Source organism: Podarcis pityusensis, assembly GCF_964106645.2.
Source record: "Podarcis pityusensis genome assembly, chromosome: 10".
Taxonomy (NCBI): Eukaryota; Metazoa; Chordata; class Lepidosauria; order Squamata; family Lacertidae; genus Podarcis; species Podarcis pityusensis.
The window spans coordinates 47,522,837-47,545,276 of NC_138035.1; the positions used below are offsets into that span (position 1 = coordinate 47,522,837).

At 42.5% G+C, this 22,440-nt stretch overlaps 1 protein-coding gene and 1 long non-coding RNA gene across 6 annotated transcripts in view; one reads left to right on the forward strand and one right to left on the reverse strand.

The window, feature by feature from the left end:
* Nucleotides 1-2,724: 2,724 nt before the first annotated feature.
* TBC1D30 (TBC1 domain family member 30) overlaps nt 2,725-22,440 on the reverse strand; it is a 50,317-nt gene continuing 30,601 nt past the window's right edge. For 3 of the 5 annotated variants that reach the window (XM_081022328.1, XM_081022330.1, XM_081022332.1), the window contains 6 exons: nt 18,569-18,674; nt 10,579-10,685; nt 10,264-10,403; nt 8,270-8,476; nt 8,039-8,095; nt 2,725-6,180 (listed from right to left, as the gene is read on the reverse strand). In XM_081022328.1, the coding sequence (XP_080878454.1) occupies nt 5,402-6,180; nt 8,039-8,095; nt 8,270-8,476; nt 10,264-10,403; nt 10,579-10,685; nt 18,569-18,674 (1,396 nt within the window). In that variant the 3' untranslated portion in view covers nt 2,725-5,401. The remainder of the gene's footprint in view (nt 6,181-8,038; nt 8,096-8,269; nt 8,477-10,263; nt 10,404-10,578; nt 10,686-18,568; nt 18,675-22,440) is intronic. The other 2 variants (XM_081022329.1, XM_081022331.1) reach the window with 1 other exon arrangement.
* LOC308486894 lies at nt 21,497-21,980 on the forward strand. Its single transcript, XR_013991370.1, has 2 exons — nt 21,497-21,706; nt 21,737-21,980. It is a non-coding gene; the product is annotated as an uncharacterized lncRNA (long non-coding RNA).

Genomic DNA, 22,440 nt, shown 5'->3' on the forward strand with positions numbered 1-22,440 from the left:
TTAGCATGCAACACAACAACCTGCAGCCTCAATGGAATGATATTCCCCCCCAATATTTTGTGAGTTCCTTTAAAAAGTTTGCATGAACAGTTCAGTGAAGCCAGCACCTTCACTCCGACACATTTGAATCCAAGACAAAGGAATGTCTTGCCGTACTGTTTCCATTAAAGACGAAAGAATGAACACTGTATGGTAATTTTCAAGATAGCCAGCTCTTTTCATAGCAGCACATGAATACACCTGAGATAGATTAAACTCATATAGGAAATGTTCTTGGAGCTTCCATTATATCTCTGCAAACAAACACCAGCATTCTGCAACTGCAAAGTAGTTTGTGTGTAGACCAATAGTGGCATCTAGTGATCAAGTGGGAAATTATTTTCCCCCCACTAACAATTGCTTCTGCCCCCTAAACAACAGAATTCTGCTTCTGTATCTTTGGAAACCTTCCTGAGGGGAAGGTCTATAAACATGCAGGCTGCATAGATAGTTTGATTTAGAAATAGCAGAAGAGCACGCTTCCCATATTGAATGCATGCACAATAAAGCTTTGAATGATTTCTCATACAGCTCTGACTGTCATGAATTGAGCTGAGAAAATATGGTAGTTGACGTTAACTGCTTGACAATACTAGAGGTAACGCGAGAGGGGTGGCAGTATTTTGAATGAACTCCATTTAACTGGGACAATTAAAAACTGGAGTTCATTCAAAATATAGAAGCAACATTATTAACTAGGAGCAAGAGAATAGAACACAAAACACCAGTTTTAAAACTACAGTTGTACCTTGATTTTTGAACAGCTTAGTTCTCGAACGTTTTGGCTCCCAAACGCCACAAACCCAGAAGTGACTGTTCCAGTTTGCAAACTATTTTTGGAAGCCAAACGTCTGACAGGGCTTCCAATTTGCTGCAGGAGCTTCCTGCAGCCAATCAGAAGCTGCGTTTTGGTTTCCGAACATTTTGGAAGTTGAACGGACTTCCAGAATGGATTCCATTCGATTTCCAAGGTACGACTATACTACATTGGCTCCTGGTCCATCTTCATCTGAAACCTAAAATATAATGGACCTGAACCCAGGCAAACCATCCTGGGGAGGGTATTCAGAGTTGGGGTGTCATAGCAGAAAAAGTTATGGAACACTTTCCTAATGAAAGCCTTCTCGTTCTGTTGCTACCATTAGCAAGGTGAGTTAAGACAGGACTTTCTCTGTCATGACACTCCAGCTCTGAACAGCTTCTCCATGATGGTTTGCCATATGGAAAACTATTTTTTTCCACTGCTTTTTTCAGAAGCTAGCTTTATAACTCTACTTTTATTATTTTTGCAGGCTTTGATTTTACTGACAATGGTCATAGTGCTCTTGGCAGCTTCAGTTGAAAAAGCAATAAATAAATTCCAGAATACACGCATGCCAAGGCATCGCTTCCAGACGTCCCACAACACAACTTCCGAAGAGGCAAGGTGTAGTCAAAAGAGGGTCCATTTGCAGCAGTGGATCAGGAATGAAGAAAGGAGTGTAATATGCAGAATGCATTCAGATGCACTAAACCCTTGACAGGCCCTTGCACTATCAAAGCCCTCCACCCAGACTGCTCACACCATGCAGCTAATTTTGGATACGAGGCAATTGATTAGTATATACATAAACTGTTTTACTGTGTATCAGGCTTTGATCTATTATCAACTATCTGCACTAAACACTCAAGAGTTGGTGTACACATATCACCATTAATATAATTGAGTGAACAAATGTACTAATTCAAAGTTGAGACAGTTTCCCCCTCAAAACAAAGAATCACATTGAAGTCCACACTCTAAATTCCCCAAATTGAACATTTTATCAACCGACTGGTGTATTTGTGTATCATTTGCTGCATTCCTGTACCACACAAATAGTATAACAATTAAAACAAACCCCGAAGGATGACATACAAGACGCAAGCAAACCTGCAACACGTATAAGCACAGAAACAGAAACAAAACACAGAAATGGGGGGAAGGGGATCCTGAAGTATTGGCTGCAATGTGATAACTGTGTGGAACTATGCTCTGTATAGCTTCACTTATGGCAGCTAGAGCCACAAGTTGCATGTAAACATACAACATCCATTTGGATTAATTTGAAGTACTTCTAATTAACACTGTGCGTGTATATGAATTTTATCATATTGTTGTACACGACATTACTTTCTTTGACAATGGAAGGAACAGTACACAACCATTTGCTTTGACCAAGTGATACTTTTTTTTAGCAGCTTATCAGCTCACAAGGATTGCCTCTGAACAAGTTGCACAGATGATTCCTTTCAAGGCATTCTTATAATGTGCTCATGAGACTCTAATGTTGTTGAGAGCATTGCAAAGGAACTGGTTTCTAGTTTATCACAGGCACAGTAATTAGGGTGTTGTTGTTGTTTTTACAATATCATATCATCTAGTGTATTCTGTATACTAGAAAGGCATCCTGATTCAATTATTTATCTACAAGAGATCATTTGCAAATCATGCACACAGCATGGATAATCATGGGCTGTGCATTTTTGTTTCGTTAAAAATATTTGAGATTTGGAAACCCTGCAAGAAATTGGAAGCAACTCATTATTATTAAGATTTAAAATGCATTATTGGTAAGTCCTATTTAATCTACAAGACAGAAAATGGCATCAACTATACCCTTAGACTCAGACACAAACACAGATAAAACTTCTCCAACAAAGACACCATTTCATACATCCTGTATATATTATCCTGTATATATTTATGTTACAATATCTATAGTACATTGTATACATCAAAGATACAAAGTTTAACACCAAAGTATCTTAAATCACAGCGCACAAAAGGCAGGCAGACCCAGTAAATTATTTCAGTTTGTTACCGGCATCACTCAGGTGGCAACAGTGATGGGTCCGGAACTACCTATCATAATAATGCAAAGGTAGATACACCATGCCAAAACTAGCGGCTCCTATTGATGTGCAGGGACAGGGGAGGGCTCTAGTACCCATGCAGAATTCCACATAAGACACTGACCTCAGCGTCAGACAGCTCTGAAATGTCTTGTGTGCATGCACAGGGTAGATCCCAAATAAGATTCCCTCTAGTGCTTTCCATTGGAGTAAATGGGGTGTCAAGCAATTTCAGAATGCTTTATGGGTTTGCAAATTGCTAACCTTGGGTATAATTTCAGCTTAGTTTTTTGCCGCTTTCATTACTCCTTTAGGAATGAGGGGAAATCATTTTTACAGAAATATTTAATGTGGACAAAATATTAGCTCTGAAAAATTCACACGGCGAAGGACATAATTGTCTTTCAGGGGAGGAAACTACAGAGATTTCTAAAATAAAGTTGGAATCCAAATTGGTTTTGGGTCAGTGTTTTGAGGACCAAATCCTATGCCTTTTATATGATACTGGAGAATCAGCAGCTGAGGTCCAAAGAAGTACATTGGACAAGCCGACACAGTAGGATTTTATTTTATTTTTTAAAGTACGCCCACCTGGCCATATCACAAACTGTTTTTGAGCCTTCCTCGGGTTCATAATTGGCTTGCTGTGAAGCATGTAGACTGCTGCTCAGAAATCATGGGAAAACCAAAACTTGTCAGCAATCTAGGTGCACAATACTTTAGATTCTGCACTGATCCTTTATTCGTCTGTGCTGGTTTATCTGTTCGCTGAAAACATAAGCACAATCGCATGCATGTCTATTCAGAAGTTAAGTTCTACTGCGTTCAACTGGACCTACTTTCCAGGTAAGTCTGTTCAGGACTGCAACCTAAGAGCTATTACTTAGAGAAGCCTGGAGGATTCTTGTTGTGCTATGTGGGCATACATTTCCTGAACCAACTGGGGACTGCAGGATGAGATGCAACCCATTCAGAGAACTTCAACTAAAGGATAATGGAAGACTGTGTAGACTTGGGAGCTCTTCTGTAACAGAGAACTCCACAAATTGTAAGTAGGATTGATTCATCATCAGTGTACTCTTCCTTCAAGCAACTGGGCTTAATGCTCACAGCTATTGTGAACAGGATAGATATAGACAGCATCTTCTGTAGATAATGGACTTCTGTTTATTACCCTAGAATGACTCTTGTTGTTATGGCAGCACGTGCTATTTTTTATTGCACTTAACTTTGCACGGCACTTATAGTCCTTACATTTGTCCTATGAGGTAGGCTCCTACTCTTCATTTTACAAATCTAAAACTGGTTTAGAGTTTGTAATTTCCCCAAGCCTACACAGTTAGTTTGTTCACTAATTCCCACTGAAACTATTACACAGCAGTATTCTATGTTTTAGAAAGGGGGGGGGGGATTGCAGTGTTTTGGAGACTGAGAAACAGGAGACTCCTTTCTCCATGCTGACTGTCAAGTTTTGGAATTTTAACAATTGTTTACATGTTAATACACCATAGTGATAACCACCTCTAATCCCTTGAAGCTTGTTAGGCAATAGATCATTTCACTTCAAATGTAGAAGCAAGGGACAAGATCTGGAGGAAACTGCTAAAACCTTCACTGGCCGAAAAAAGTTAAGTAGTACACGAAAGACGATCTTACATCATCAGGATACAGCCATAAATTTCCTCAGCCGGGAAGCTGACACATTAGGGAATTAACATACATTGTGGAACAACACTGCCCAATGAAAAGTGACTTAACCTTATCAAAAAGGCTAAGGAAGATTTGTATTTGATACCAGATACTTCTAGGAATTTTAGTGACAAATTAACTAACAGATTTAAATATATATTCCGACAGTCCCATGACTCACTGAAGGTCATCATTTAGGGTGCCACGATCAAGTCATAGAACGCATTTCAACTTCCCTTTTTACCTGACCTAAGGTGATAATTATTATATCAAAAATAATTAAAGGAAGTAACACCAGTGGCATTCGAGTGGAAAATGCTAAAACATAGCTAATGTGTCAGGTGCTCAAATATGTTCTGTATATATTATACAGAAGCAGTTTAAAAAAAAAAATTTAATCTGCCTGAAATTTTGAAGTTCAGTGCACTTCATTGAGGCAGCTACAAGGGTCTGCTAATTAGCCACTGACCCATAAAAGGTGGTAGTCTTCTCGATGAACTGACAGGGGGAAAACTGTCCTACCACTGCATTACCGAATGCCGTATTACAGCTTCTCATTGCTCAAAGTCAATGTTCATTTTTTGAACGTGAAAACTGTATGTGGCACTGTGTACTTTCACTACTCCACGTTATATATATAAAAAAGACAGATCTTTGATCATACAGTTTATGTTCCAGTTGCGACTTATCTTCATTATTTCAATTAAGAAATGAAATTATTCAGAAACTCCTTCAGAACAACGAACATACACGTAATAAAAACTGAGATGATGATGATGATGCGCCAGCGATATATACATCATCGTTTTTTTGACCCGCTGTTACCGCTTGCAGGCTTGTTAAAGCTTCTGCTCATTTGTGGGAAGTGTACAGTTGGGGTTCTCTCGGTTGGACCATACAATCCTAGGTTTCTGGCCGCAGCTGATTTTCTGAGAGGTTTGACACTGGGAAAAGGACTGAAGACTTGTGGTTTAGTAGTGGCAGCTTGGGGAGATTTTGCCACTGTCCCACTGTCACTGGGCGAATTCGGGAACTCGGATAGAGGTGTTTGACAGAATGAAGTTGATACTGATTCAACATCATCTTTGTCATTTTGGGTAAGTTCCAGGGCTTTGAGCTTCAGCTGAACAGCTGATACGTTGACGTTGGCATTGGCATCTTTGTAACTTGGTTCAGGAGACTGTCCTTCAGCAGTCGGGGCATCTGAATCATTGCCTTCGATTTCCATAGATTCAGATTTGCTTGGAGCCTCTTCTTTCCCATTGGGGCTACTGGTTTTCACACCTTCATTCTGCTCTTCTATTAACCCTATTGTATCTCCATAGCCTAACTGGCCTTTGGCTCTTGCTATATTCTTTCGATGCACCCTAATGTGAGTGCGCCAAGGAGAGTTGAGCTTTGTTTTAAGATCTTCGTGGGGACTGGGTGACATCTTGCCTCCTGCGTGATTTGGAACATGAATAATAGCATTTTTGGAAGACCTGTTAGTTGGCTTTATCTTCTTTCCTAGCAGAAGGTGGTTGATCACTGGAGAATGGTTCACTTGAGAGGGCAGAAGACTAGTAACTGGTCCTTTATCTGAAGAAAACAAACATTTAAGAAGCACGCTATTGAATGAGGCAAGGCAAATGATCAAACATTAAAGCAAACCTGACCAGTCTGATACACAAACACATGGGGGGGGGAAGAAATTAAATTAAGTTTGAAATTAAATGCAGGTCTAACAAATTAGCACTTTCAGGAAAATTATATGAGAACAGAAACACAGCTATCCCTCAAAATTAGCACTTATCTGAATTTTGTGGTGGTGTTCTCCAATCAACCTTTCTTTTAAAAATGCATTACATTAGGGGAAAGTGCGCATGAACATTAATATGCATCAGTGAAAATGACATAAAATGCATTATATGAGGGGAAATGTCTTGCAAAAATGTGTGCACTGGTCAAAACCGATTATCAAAATGTGTTCATTAGGAGAAATTTGCTTTGAAATGTTGATCAGTTTTCATGAATCAGATTGCTACAGAAATGTAGAGGACATGATTTAAGAATAGAAAAATGAGTAACCGAGAGAACACAAGTTGAAAGATCCTTCTATCCCTGCTATACACTGCATTTTCCAATCCAAAACTGACTCAGATACTTGACCATGTGCTTCTCATGTCTCTCTCTTTCTTAATAGCAGGCTCCATTGTTTCTGTTGACTAGGGGGGAAATGCAACAAGAAACAGAGCATCTAGCAGCCTGAAGAAAGCAAGGAAAATGTATTTTATGTTGATTCAGAACTAAGAAAGCCATTCGGTAAGTAGGACTTATTTACTTTTAAAGAGAAAACATCTGGTACATAAGAAGCTACATATACCAAATCAGGCTACTGATGCATCTAGTTCAGCACTTACACTAACTGGCAGTGTCTCTCCAGAGTTTCAGTCAGGATTATGTGATTCTACTACTGAAGTTACAATTCAGATATGTTTAACTGAGCAGCAGTGATCCTCTTTACAAATTTCTCTGACACCTATCCCAAGCAAATAAAAATGAAGATCCTAACCCAAGCCTTCTTTTCAAGGCAATAAAGACCAAAGAAAGCAAGAATGTGAAATTAAATATATTACGAAGCTATACACATACACAACAGATGAATAAATTGATGGATTAGGTACTATGGGTTGGTTTAGTTTAACTACTAAATCATGTGAATAGCATGCTAGACTCTGCCTTCTGCCTCTGCCTTGTCCTGACGACCACACAAAGGTGTCTATAACCAAGCAGCTGGGTAAATACTCCATTTCATAGAAAGAACATTCAGCAATTTAATATGGTAACCAAGACAGACCATTTCCCAGCAGAATATCCAGTCACAGAGAGACGAGAGAGAGTGCCAAAGGATATATATAAGACGATTGATTAAGGTTAGTGAAAAGGTGCTCTGGCAATCCTGGGAAATGAAAACCTTCATCAATTTGGTTTTGCCACATGGCTGTTCTGTGTATACTATATTTCTTAGATTTTCAAAATTTCATTTCATGGGGTATTTCCTATGAAAGATGGAGCTGAAAATCCAGCCTGGGACAGGAAGGCCATACTGTCAGATGTGGGATAAGACTGTTAGGAGGTACGACCCATCTCTAGCAGTAAAGTGAAAGTTCAGTTTTCAAATGGTTCATCCCACAGATAATACTGTCACAAAGGGTATTTACTGATCAGCAGCGACTGTATGTGCACTTTATGCTAAATCAGCGTTGAAACATATTTGGTCTCAGTCCAGCCAATTCATATCTAATCTTGTAATTTGTTGATAGTTCTGATGCCAAATCACTGTCCATCCAATTGAGAATTCAGAACATGTGACCCCAAGTCCAAGGATGCCAGAGCTGTTAGTAAAATCAGAGAAACCAATATTGTATCCAAGATTAGCATAGATATCTTTAAATACCATTATTCGGCTGGTCCCTGGGATCTAACATAATCCCAGGGTCATCATCTTCAGACCCTAACAAAAGAAAAACAAAGATCAACATCGTCTTTATAAGTGACATGCTCTTTAGTCAGATGAGATCCTTCCAACTACTTCATTCTTTTCTTTTTCTATATATGAACACAAAAACATGATTTGCTTTCTCATGCACATGAAGCTAACTTGCACTTCCAAATACAAGCCATTTACCTGCTCTGATGTACACCTGATGGACCTGTTGCTGCTGTTTCTTCTTTATCCGTGAATACTGCCTTTTCAGCGCATTAATGTCTGTGGTCATACGTTCCATCATCATACTGTTAAAGGCGGCGTGGTATTCACTCCGACAGGCATCTATTGCTCCAGGGCTTAGCTCTGCAATATTGCTGGAACCTAGACTCTGCTCTTCATTATGATCTATGCATAGTAGGAAAAGAGCATGAGAAACACATCGGAATGTATTACATAATGGCAACCCCACCGTCCTTAAATCGGGGGAGGACGAACTGTAGCCCTCCAGATGCTGCTTGGACTATAAACTCTCATTATCCCCTAACCACTGGCAATGCTGGTTGGGGATGAAGGTAGCCGCAATCCAAAAATCACCTGGAGGGCACAGGTTCCCCATCCCTGCCTTACATGAGCAGAGGATTTCAATAACCTGGCATTGTCTGTTCTTGCATTTAAAAGGCTGGCAAATTTTAAAGATCAGCAGTAGTCAACATGAAACTGTTACCGGCCTGTACTTAAACCCTCAGGAACTATCAACAAAAAAATTACCATATATTCATCTTGATGTGACTTTGAATATTACTTAGAAACGCTGTTCTCAAAATTACACAGCAAGCCATCATAGGTTAAGAACATAGTTAAGGAAGGGATACACTGCTCCTCTCTAATTGCTTAGTTGTGGGCCCAATCACATTATATCTGAGATAAAATACCATTCTATCGTACAGTCAAACCTCAGTTGTCGAACATAATCTGTTCCGGAAGCCCATTTGGCTTCTGAAACTTTTGACAACTGAATCGCAGCTTCCAGTTGGTTGCAAGAGCTTCCTGCACTCAGCAGAAGCCGCGCCAGACATTTGGCTTCTGAAAAATGTTCAAAAACCGGAGCATTTACCTCCAGGTTTTTGGTGTTCGGGAGCCGAATCATTCGGAAATGGAGCCATTTGGGAGCCGAGGTTTGACTCTACTGCGATCAGCACCAAAGAGGCAGCTATGTGTCACCTATGAAGCACTTCCTATGAAACAGCCTAATGTGACTCAACGATTAAAAAAATCAGTAATAAAAACATACTGTATTTTTCGCACCATAGGGCGCACCGGACCATAGGGCGTACCTAGTTTTTAGACGGGGAAATCAATAAAAAAACCTCCCCCCCCCCAGCCCCAAAGAGCAGCATACAGTCTGCGCACAACCTCTCCCTGCCGGAGGGGTTGCGCGCGGCTATGGCACAAGCCAAGGCAGCCAGCGGGATGGATCCTGCTCGCTGATTTGGCTTCCTCTTTAGCCCCACGCAACCTCTCCCTGCCGGAGGGGTTGCACACGGCTATGGAACAAGCCAAGGCAGCCAGCGGGATGGATCCCGCTCGCTGCTTTGGCTTCCTCTTTAGCCCCGTGCAGCCTCTCCCTGCCGGAGGGGTTGCGCGCGGCTATGGCACAAGCCAAGGCAGCCAGCGGGATGGATCCCGCTCGCTGATTTGGCTTCCTCTTTAGCCCCACGCAACCTCTCCCTGCCGGAGGGGTTGCACACGGCTATGGAACAAGCCAAGGCAGCCAGCGGGATGGATCCCGCTCGCTGCTTTGGCTTCCTCTTTGGCCCCGTGCAGCCTCTCCCTGCCGGAGGGGTCGCGCGCAGCTATGGCACAAGCCTGCATTCACTCCATAGGACGCACACACATTTCCCCATAATTTTTGGAGGGGGAAAACTGCGTCCAATAGAGCGAAAAATACGGTATGTAAAAACCATTTTAAACGCAATATAGATAAAGATGGAATGGGCCATATTAATCAAATGCTCCTATACCCACCTTTCATAGGCCACGGAATGACATGGTTTGTCCTTCAAGCATTTGATTAAGGGCTGCTGCCCAGGGATGCTAATCTGCAGGCCTCTAAACTTTATAGCAGAACTGCAAGATAAACCCATGGGGGAAAGAGGCTCCTATGGTGATGCTGTAATGTTTACATTCTTTACCTTTGAATTGCTTTTGATACTTCTGTAGTTCTGGGGCTAGAAACCCACTGAATGGCCCAAGGCAACCAATGACATTAGCTATGGAATCTTCATCATCGAGGTCGTTCTCCTCATCACTGTCTCTAATTTTTCCCAGCCATCTACAAAAGGAAAGCACACAGACACACTGCTGACCTGGACGTGCAAATGCACGTATAAGAAACTGAACAGTTCACCAGGCTCAAGATACATAATCATCTACGTTTGTCCCTTTTATATACAGATCTTGCCTGGATTACAATATATGGTACTGGCAAGAGGTGAGGACAGACTTACCCTGAAGCTGATTTCACTGAGGCAGGAAAAGGAGTAATGTTGTATGTATATTTCTCCCGTAATTCTGCTAGTTGTGGGAAAGGGAACTGGGCCATAGAATAAACAGTCTAGGGGGCAAAAAGAAAGAGACAAGCTTTTAAAATCGGTGGTGCCTTTTCTTTTAAACTTTCAAAGCAACTGTCCATAACTCAAATAAAGGATGGCTGCAGGATTAGGCAATATATTTCCTCATGTAATGAAACAAAAGGTGAAAGATTTGTTTTTTTGTGATGGAACATACATTTCCTGCAGGAAAGAAGACGACTGTCTCGCTGGAAATGTTAAGAGAACTGTTTGAATCAGGCAGAAAAGATAACAAGGACATGCATGCGAAACTCATGCAAACGCAAGCATTCGCTGCATTCTAAGGCATTTGTTTTCAAGGCAGTGTGTGCAAATTTAAACCATCTCTGCTGCAAGTGTGGTTGATCTATGGTCCTGCGGATGTTGCCAAACTGCAACTTCTGTCCTCTCTGCACCCACTCCAAACAGAAATTATGAACTAACAGATTCTGGAAGCATTCTTTATTGCGACCATGACACAAAAGCAAGAAAGTGAACAAAGGGTAGAAATAATCACAAACGTTTGCTTTGCCAAAAAAGAAGTGCTGCCATATGCACTCTCTGCGAGCGTTAGCACAGGGCAAAAGTCTCTCAATTAAGGCATGTTTCTGAATGAATAAAGAATAAGTGAGTCTGCTTGGCCTGTACTTAATACACAAAAGCTACCATAGAAACTGATGCTATACTTCTTGCCTGAAGGGGGGGGGGCGGGAACAGGACACCACATTGCCCTGATGTAGTGCAAGCAATGAAACGTTAAGCCCTTCTGGAGATGAGATTCCTTTTGCCTCAGTCAGGAGTGTGCACAAAAACGCCAACAACATAAAACACCTCTTCCGTTTTGCGAGTCCGCACAACACCTGGCAAGCGTGGGAACAGACAAAACTGCACCTAGCCCCCACATCTCTTCCCCCTTATTGGAGTTTGATCACTTTCACCTGCTTTGTTACTATATTCCTACAATCCTATCCTTTGGGAGAAGAATTGCAGCAGAACCTGAAAATCATTTATACCCTTTATGTCAATAGAAATCTGTTCCATATGAAACCTCTGAATGAAATTGTACCATTATTATTTTTCTGCATGTTGCTAATTTCCAGAGGTTTAGGTTATAAACAGAACTACGCGTTCCTGTCTGTCTTTTAGCTACAACAGACTGATATGGCTACTTCTGGGTGGGTGGCGGAACCAATATTCATAGCCCACCAAGCTAAACGTAACACTACAGCCATATATTGTACCTTCCTTTTTTAAAAAAATCCTCCCCAAAACAGCAAAAAATAGCTGATTTATTAAGCATCTTGGTGGGCTATCTTACATGGCCGAAGACAGGCTTCCTTTAATACTCAATGTTATCTGCCTATTATTGTTACATTTCTTTTTTTTAAATTATTTTTTATTAAAGATTTTCTTGTTTTACAGAAGTAAGTGTAATGTCTCTCATATTTTTTCCATGTAACATTTTTACAAATCTGTTTCATTTGTTGAGACATTAGGGGGAGAGAAAAAAAAGAAGGGGTGGAGGGAGGGAAGGTGGGTGGGGGTGGGGTCGGGTGGCGAAGTTTCTGTTATGCGTAATGTATGTAGGGTTTGGTGTCAGCGTTGCTTGTGCTGTTCACTTGTGTTGCTTTGATGGTGAGAGATGTTGGGGTTGGCCTAGGGTGTGGTTGTTTGTTTGTGACTGGCTGTGGTGATCTTTGTTGTCGTGTGTGAGTGGGGTGGGTGGGTGTTTTGGATCAGGTTAGCCATATTGATTTGTATGCTGTTGGTGGATTATTGTCCTTGTCTTGTTGGGCTGTGTATGTGATAAAGGGGAGCCATACCGGGGTAAAGGCGTCTTCTTCTGTTTGTCCCCGTGTCAGTTTCAGTTTATTGGTTAATTTTTCTAATAGGGCTGTTTCCCATACTATTTGGTACCATCGGTCCATGCTTACTCCTTATTGTTACATTTCTATCCCATCTTTCTTCCAAGGAGCTCAAGGTAGTATCCATGGCTCTCCTTCTCTCCATCTTTATCCTCAGAACAACCCTGTGAGGTAGGCTGAAAGTGTGAGACTGGCCCAAGGTCACCCACTGGAACTTTATGGCTGAGTGGGGATTGAAACCATGGTCTCTTGGGTTCAAGTCCAGCACTCTGACCACTATACCACAATGACTCATACTGAAGGGAAGTTTTCTTTCTGCAGTTCTCTTACTGCACATAACTGTGGCATTGTGGGAAGTCTTGCTTCTTTTCTCTTGCATTCTGGGAAGTCTCGCTCATAATCTTTTCTCTGCTTCTGCACAAGAGTCTGAGAATGTTCTGAACAGTTCCCATTGAGTTCATGAAACAGTGTATCCTGACCTGTTCATAAAGCACCAATGCTGCAGCAAGCAAAGGCTCTAGCAGCTCAGCCAGCTGCTTGTGGCTGGAAAGCCAGACAGGATGTTTGTGACTGTTGCCATGGAAACAAAGGGGCAGTCCATTCTGTACTGAGCACCGGATGTTAGCTCAGTGTGTGTGTGTCATATGACCCGTACTGGATGTACTTGGGAGGAGTTTCTTCTTGCTGTTGTTGAGTGCAGACACGATTCTCTGTACTGATGTAAGAGGCAGAAATAAATGATGTAAATAGTTTTCTGTCTGCTTCTTTCCCCTCCCTGGGGACACCAAAGGGGAGAGAGGAAGAACGGTGTGTTCCTCTCATACATCTGAGAAGAATCGCCGGACCTCGCCTGCTTATCAGCAGAGTGAAGACGCGGGGAGGTCGACAGGAATATCTGCCGGTGCCTACGCTGTGGCACATTCCTCTGACCCAGGCAGAATTCCAACAGTGGCAGCCTTCGGATGGTTTCGATCCATCGACCATCTGCATGAGAGGCTGATGGATTGTCCTCCTCTGCTCCAAGGAGGAAGGCAAGCGTCTGACAGAAGCCAGAGGCTCCACAGACGGCTGGTGGAAAGAAGAGGTGTTTTCCAGAGCAACAAAGTTCAAGGTATGCTGCATTTTGGGCTAAAAGTGTGAACGCAGGAAGATTAATTCCCTGGTTCACGGAGCTGCGTTTCAAAGAAAACAAAAGCTCCGGAGGAAGAGGCCTGCAGCTTGAAGGCTGAAGCCTGCATTCCACAAATTTTTGTGGTAGATAAGATGTCCTCTTGAAATGCATTGTTGCTAGGTAACGGTCCTGGAAAGTTACTGGCAAAGGGGCTGGACTCTGAGTGTGAGCCTGGGAAAGCGAAACAAAACCAGAGAATGTTTTGGCTACAAGGTTTACGAGCTCTTGGAAGGGACTTTTCAATAGCAGCCTGAGTTTAGCTGCCAGGTGCAAAAAGCACAAACAACTTGCAGTTTGCCTGCGTGAGAAAGAAAAAAAAAAACAGCTGTTGGATTTTGCAGCTTGTTTGGAGGTGAAAGAGGCTTGGCTTCAAGATGGATGCCAAGAAAGGGGGAGGTTTGCCTTGCCCACCTCCCTTAACCAATGACAATTATTCATCTTGGTCTGTAAAGATGAAGGCCCTGCTGCAGAATCAGAGGCTTTTTGATGTAATTGAAAACCCCATCCCTGCAGCACCAACCAGAGGTTGGGAGTCACAGAATGTAAGGGCCAGGACTGCTATAATTCTGTGTGTCTCAGATGATCAGTTGGTGCATGTTCAGCATTTAGAAAATGCGAAAGAGGTATGGGACACGCTGCGTACAACGCATCAGAGAGATGCTGGTTCTTCAGCGTTGCTGTATTTTGAGAAATTGACCAATCTGAGACTTGCGCCTGATGGAGATGTTCAAGCGCACCTGACAGAAATGAAGTTTCTGCGTCAACAGATGGTGGAACGCAATTTCCGTCTTCAGGAGGAAGTGTTTTGCTTCATGATGATAAACAGCCTTAGCCGCACCTACAAGGTTGTTGCCAGTCAGCTTGGTTCCCTACCGGCCGCGCAGCTGACCGCGGAGAGAGTTTGTGCTGTGGTCCTGAATGAACACGACAGACTTGCTGCACTGGAAGAAAAAGACAGGGGGAGGGAAGAACAGAGTTCTAATTCCCCCACTGCTGATGCTACTGGAGAGCATGGTGTAGCATTGAGTACTGTCCGATGCTACAATTGTGGACAGACTGGGCATCTACAGCGAAACTGTAAGAAGCCGCGCCAGTCAAGAGGAGCAAAGAGCAGCTCTACGAAGCCTCAGGCGTCAGGCAAAAGCCGTACCAAGTGCCAGGTGAAACCTGCAAAGGCTATGATGGCGAAAGGAACCACGCCAGATGTTGGGAACGCATTCATAATCGACACGGGCTGTACAAAACATTTGTGCCCGCACAGAGGACTGTTTTCGACGTTGAAGAAGCAAAGCTTCACTGTGAAACAGGCCAACGGTCAAGAGTTGGAAGCGACTGGAATTGGGACTGTGTATCTTGAGAGTCTGAACTTGACTATAAATGATGTTTACCTGGTTCCAGAACTAAGATTTAATCTGCTGAGCGTGTCGCAGATTGCAAAGAAAGGACTGAAACTGTCCTATGATGCTAAAAGCTGCAAGATCTACAAAGATGGAGAACTGTTTCTTACTGCCAAAGAGAAAGATGGACTGTATTTGTTGACTTTTGATCAAAGTGATTACATGAAATGTAATTCTTCTGTTTCTAACAAAATCTCTCTTGCAGGTGTGACCAGTGTGAGCACCAGGAAGGTGACTAAGACCAAGAAGGTCGACAGAGCATTTCAGCGGGTGTATGCTGATGTGATTGGTCCTCTAGAACCATCTAGAGGCGGTGCACGATTTTACCTTTTGTGTGTGGATTGTTTCACTAATTATTCTTGGGTTTATATGATGGAGAAACCGCAAGAAACTTTAGAAAAGTTTCAGGAGTTTTGTGACAAGGTTAAAAATATGCATGATGCTAACATTGATTGTCTTTTCACAGATGAGAAGCAAATTTTTCTGTTACAGAAGTTTCAGAAGTTCCTGGATGGAAAAGGGATAGACCACAAAGTTGCAGTTTCGACCGAAGCGTGGAACAGGGGGGTCTGTGTGAGAGTGAACAAAGAATTGCAAAAGGGGATGAATGCGCAATTGCTGAGTTCACATTTGCCACATGAATATTGGGCCGAATCGCTAGCGTCCTATCTTCATGTGTGGTTGAGAAAAGTCTCAACAGAGTTGGGATGTTCTCCTTTTGAGAAGCTGTTCAATAGAAAACCTTCTGTTGCCTACTTTAAGGTTTTCGGGTCTCATGTGAGAACAGAAGCTCCAGGTGGAGTAAAGAATGCCAGAGGCATTTTTGTGGGTTATGAAAAGGGTCTCTACAGAGTAATTTTGTCTGAATCTGGTCAGGTGATTCTCACAAAGTTCCTAGAGAGTGCTCCAAAGCAAGAGCGGGTAGTACAGACATTTCCCACAGGAAACGATTCTGATGATGATGATGATGATGAGTTTGATCTTATTGAGTTCAGTAGTACTGATGATGACAGCGATAGCTCAGACAGCTCAGTTGTCACAGTCATTGAGAGGAAATCTCACACAATGGATAGACCTTCACAGGTGAAGGAAGAACCACTGATTGCTACTGGTTCTCGACAGAGTCCAAAGGTTGAACCAGTGAGCACAGAGGATCAGAACCTCATACGTAGGTCTGAGAGAGCAACGAAGGGTGTACCACCCAAGAGGTATTCAAAGGAGTTTGCTAACCTTGCATATGTTGCTATTGTAAACGACCAAGGACAGATTGAAGCTGTGTCTGAGTCAGAGACAAAGGCACAACAGAGAGTTGTTAACCGAGGTAATGCGAAGTCACACAACCAGAGAGGTACATTGGTTAAACCAGTGGCGGGTAGTTCCAAGGGTGGAACTGAAACAACAGGGGAATGTTATAAATATAACAACTGTTTGTTTTCTTCTCTGGATGACGCTTTGCTCGCGGCACACATTGATACTTTAGGGGGAGTATGTTACCATAAAGCACCAATGCTGCAGCAAGCAAAGGCTCTAGCAGCTCAGCCAGCTGCTTGTGGCTGGAAAGCCAGACAGGATGTTTGTGACTGTTGCCATGGAAACAAAGGGGCAGTCCATTCTGTACTGAGCACCGGATGTTAGCTCAGTGTGTGTGTGTCATATGACCCGTACTGGATGTACTTGGGAGGAGTTTCTTCTTGCTGTTGTTGAGTGCAGACACGATTCTCTGTACTGATGTAAGAGGCAGAAATAAATGATGTAAATAGTTTTCTGTCTGCTTCTTTCCCCTCCCTGGGGACACCAAAGGGGAGAGAGGAAGAACGGTGTGTTCCTCTCATACATCTGAGAAGAATCGCCGGACCTCGCCTGCTTATCAGCAGAGTGAAGACGCGGGGAGGTCGACAGGAATATCTGCCGGTGCCTACGCTGTGGCACATTCCTCTGACCCAGGCAGAATTCCAACAGCTGACCACATCTACGGAACGTGATTGTTGTATTCCTTCATGTTATGTTCTCTCAATATCAATCTTTAGTTATAATTTAATTAGGAGGTTTCATGCCTGTCTAGTTCCAGCTCCGTTCCCAGTCTTTAATCTATCAGTGATTGATGTCATATGTAATTCCCGCCTTGTACCTATGTTAACCAATCAGCAACAAGTTGCTTTGTGTTTGTATCAACCAATCAGCCACAAGCACACCTGTGGCAATGTTTGTAATATTCAATAAAAGAGAGTTCCCGGGGCTTGCCCCGGCAGACGCCTCTCATATGACACCTACCACTCGTCTGTCGTAATTTCAACCCAACATCATACCTTTGTAAACCCTGAACCTCTCTGAACTGGAACAGCTTTATTATGACAAATGCAGTTCAACTAAGTTTTTCACAGAGCAGAGCCCTTGAAATCAGTGAACATGGATGACATAAGCTCAATAATTTCAAGGAGTCTGCCATGAGTAAAACTTGAATATTGCCCCATATCTTGAATTCACACATCAAACCAATCACCAAAATGCAATTTATAAGAGAGTAGGAAGCAGTCTGATACTGACATTAATTGCACTCTTCTCAGTATTGTACAAACCTATTTCGAGAGCTATGTGGGCAGCCACCGCTTTGTATTTTAAAAGTACAGCACATTTGCATTATTCATAAGGTTCCTTCCCTGTCTTTAAAGTTCTTGCCAAAGTTGGATGAAAAGCGAACTGTACAAGGTTGACTTGTTATTAACAGTAATAGAACACTCTGCTTCAATTAGATTTCGGAGAACACTTTATAATTTTTGAACTGGTTTTTTTCTTCCTTTTCTGAACATAGGAACCCAGTAAGCTGCCTTATACAGAGTCAGACCTTCTAGCTCAATACTATATTTGCTTACTGGCAGCAGCTCTATAAAGGAGACTTTCTCAGTCCTAACAGATGATGCCAGGGGCTGAATAGGAAAACCTTTGCATGCTGAGAAGTTATTCTACCATTGAGCTACAGCATCCCTTTAGGATATTTTTAATACCTTGAAAAAACGTGAGCTTTGTCCAACCAGAGCAAGATTATTCCACCCTAAAGGTAAAGGTAAAGGGACCCCTGACCATTAGGTCCAGTCGTGACCGACTCTGGGGTTGCGGTGCTCATCTCGCTTTATTGGCCGAGGGAGCCGGCGTACAGCTTCCGGGTCATGTGGCCAGCATGACCAAGCCACTTCTGGCGAACCAGAGCAGCGCACGGAAACGTCGTTTACCTTCCCGCCGGAGCGGTACCTATTTAGCTACTTGCTCTTTGACATGCTTTTGAACTGCTAGGTTGGCAGGAGCAGGGACTGAGCAACGGGAGCTCACCCCATCACGGGGATGTGAACCACCAACCTTCTGATCAGCAAGTCCTAGGCTCTGTGGTTTAACCCACAGCACCACCCGCGTCCCTATTATTCCACCCTAGTTTCACCTTAATGTAGTTCATACTTACTAACCTGCATGAGTTCATTGCTATCAATCAGGTCACCTTCCAACATCTCTTGGGTTAGCTTTCCCATGGTGCCATAGAATTCATCTGCAGTTTCACAACAATCTATCTGCCTGCATTGCAACACAAACATTTCCATTATCTAAACAACATGTTATATTTCTGAGTAAATGTAGAGTGCGTAATCAGCTATTTGGAAAGAGGGGGACACACATAAACAGCTATAAACAGCTTAACACTAGTGATATTAGTAGACAGATATCCACAAATAGGTCTAATCAGAGAACAGGCTATTAATCTGTGTTTCAGCATCACGCAAACATAAAAAGTGAAAATACAACACTATTTCTTTGTCACACTTGAAAGTATCCCAATGTTCAGGGGAATGAGTCATCCAACGAAGCACCCTATTTGTGTGATTTACTCTATTTATTTACATTATTTCTTACGCCACTTTTCTCAAAGCAGCTCAAAATCATAAAAAACAGAACACTTATAAAATTTGAACTAACACGGTAAGAAGAAAAATGCAGATTCTAATTCAGTAATGCAACTGAAAGTGATTCAAACCATTTTTAGTTTAGAAAGAGAGAAATCGCTCTTTAAAAGCCAGTCATCTACGATGAACTATGATCACACTGACTAACTATGCTGGGAGTAGGAAGCAATTTCAGCACACAGAGCAAAGGGAAAGGAGAGGGAAGCGTTACCAAATGTTTGATAGGACTTCAACCTTAAGTGTAGGAAGGAAAGGACTAGTCCTGTTTCCGTTCAGTTATTTCCTTATTGCAGTGTCTATGCAACTTGTCAGTGTTTTGTGAAATTTTGTTTAATCTCTACATCAGCAAGGGAACCATCTGTTATTAAGTAGCAGGCCAGTAAATGGGTCCCAAAAACATTCCTGGGAAATTTCCAAAGGAAAGGGTAGTAACCATTCCATTTAAATGAGAGGCTAGACCTTTGTCTCTACACATGTACATCCCAGATAAAATTTAGATAGAACGCTTTAGAGACATAGTTGTTTAATATTTGCACGGTTCGCTTTCCTGCCCTTCTTTCGACTTCCACAGAGGAATGATTATTTCCACCCTTCAATGTGGTGTTTTCTTAGTAAGCATGTGATTGATCTGTAGACAGTTGAACTCTTTAGGGTGCTCTTGAGAGGTCAAAGAAAGGACAACAAGATAGTGATTCAAGACAACAGTACATGTGCCTCAAAGAAATGAAAATGATCATGACTCGGAATTTATGCAGCATCTTCTATTTCGGATTGCCAGTTTAACTCTGAAAACTGCAATCTCACCATGAGCTTCTGAAGATAAGCAACAGCAATAGAGACTCTGACAAAGACCTACTTGAAATAAATATCAGGTTGGCTTTAATCATCATAATTTATCTTTGTGTCCGTGTTTTAGAGGAGGACCCGAGGTGGATGTAATCTTTCCACTTGAGCACTCAGATCTAAACCTGAGTATTTTCTAGAAGCGATGCAAAACTATTTCATCTGACTTTCAATAGCCAAAGATATTCAAGTATAAAAACATATACAACTGTTCAATAGTCTGGTCCTATGTTTTCAATATACTGTTACCTCCCTGGGAGGATTACAAACTAAATATCTATATAAACGGAAACAAGAGACTCTGCACTGCAGAACACTGCAAAAGAAACTGTGGCACCATCAGATCAACATCATATTTTATATACCCATAAGAAGTAAATGGTGGTGGTGCACCTGTTGTGATCCACCTGGAATCAAGCTGTGACCTACTTTTTTGTTGTTGTTGTTTAGTCATTTAGTTGTGTCCGACTCTTCGTGACCCCATGGACCAGAGCACGCCAGGCACTCCTGTCCTTTTGGTTCCTAACACCACAGTGCAGGAAATGAATTACCGTATTTTTTGCTCTATAAGACTCACTTTTTCCCTCCTAAAAAGTAAAGGGAAATGTGTGTGCGTCTTATGGAGCGAATGCAGGCTGCACAGCTATCAACAGAAGCCAGAACAGCAAGAGGGATTGCTGCTTTCACTGTGCAGCGATCCCTCTTGCTGTTCTGGCTTCTGAGATTCAGAATATTTTTTTTCTTGTTTTCCTCCTCCAAAAACTAGGTGCGTCTTGTGGTCTGGTGCGTCTTATAGAGCAAAAAATACGGTATCCATTATTCTGCCTTATATTCTGGGAACCAGAGCATTGGGCTTGTTGCTGAGAAATCTGGGTTCATACCTCCACTCAGTTATGGAGGTCATTGGGGGCTCTGAACAAATATCTCTCTCAATTAGCTACCCCTGAGAGTTGCTTTCAGGATAGAAGATGGAAGTAGGGAAAAGTAGAAATGCATTAAGTATGAGAAGATAATGGTAATGCCTAACATAGGTACCATTCGTGGATACCTCACTGCAGCTATACTGCACTGCTCAGTGTTTACTCTTGAGTCTTAAAAATATATGTCAAGCTGGAGAAGTAGCCTTTGGCTTGGATTCTGAGTTGCCCATCCTTGAAAAGAAGGGCTCCTTCCTTGTATAGAAGGAGGTCTAATCCAGTATCCAGCAGAGGTTCTAACAACTGTAAGGGGAAGTCAGAGATTAATGTTCACAGCTTTCCCCTTCCTTCTAGGTAAAAGTAAAGGGACCCCTGACCATTAGGTCCAGTCATGGCCGACTCTGGGGTTGCAGCGCTCATCTCGCTTTATTGGCTGAGGTAGCCAGCGTACAGCTTCTGGGTCATGTGGCCAGCATGACTAAGCCACTTCTGGCGAACCAGAGCAACACACAGAAACACCATTTACTTTCCCGCCGGAGCGGTACCTATTTATCTACTTGCACTTTGTGCTTTCGAACTGCTGGCTTGGCAGGAGCTGGGACCGAGCAATGGGAGCTCACCCCGTTGCGGGTATCCAAACCTCTGACCTTCTGATCGGAAGCCCTAGGCTCAGTGGTTTAAGCCAGTGTTTTTCAACCACTGTTCCGCGGCACACTAGTGTGCCGCGAGATGTTGCCTGGTGTGCCATGGGAAAAATTGAAAAATTCGAAAGATTAAAAAAAAAAAAGAAGTCAAATTTTCGCCCACTAGGCGGGCGCCGGACTGTGTCCACCCTATTTTCCATCCGTCCTGGGTGGGGATCAGATCGGATGAGAGCGGACAGGCGGTCCGCTCTCATCCGATTCCCCATAGAGAGCAGCGGGGCTCTGACATCTCCCTCTCCGCACACAGTGCAGAGACGGAGCTGTCATCCGCCGGCTCAGCGGGGATCAGCGGATCGATCCCCGCTGAGCAGAGAACGGTCCGCAACGTTCGATTCCAGCCAGAATATCAGCTTTGTGTTCAGCCAAACAGGCCCAGGTTGCGCACTGAATAAAGTATTTTATAATTTTTCATATTTCTGTTTACTTACTATTTCATAATAAAGTAATTATAAAATACTTTCTTTGTGTTTATTTGATTCCTATTCAGGAGAATTACTTTATATATAGTCAATATAGGCACAGAGTTAAATTTTTTAACATTTTCTAATGGTGGTGTGCCTCGTGATTTTTTTCATGAAACAAGTGTGCCTTTGCCCAAAAAAGGTTGAAAAACACTGGTTTAAGCCACAGTGCCGCCCGCGTCCCCTTCCTTCTACAGCCCTCCATAAACCTCCCACACCATTCTTGATCCTTTCAGAGCAGACTTTCAGGGGTGCACTGGGAAATCACCAAGAATTGCCTACCCTACCCTAGCAACAGGAACATCTCATGAGCAAATTCTGCTCATGAGACATAAAATAAAATCTAATTGTTCTTCCAAAGATGAAGTCAAAATGAAAACTGTCTGCCTATTATGGAAAAATTTTAAATCATGATTAGTGTTAATTGCATTTAGAAAGTAGCACTTAATTAGTTT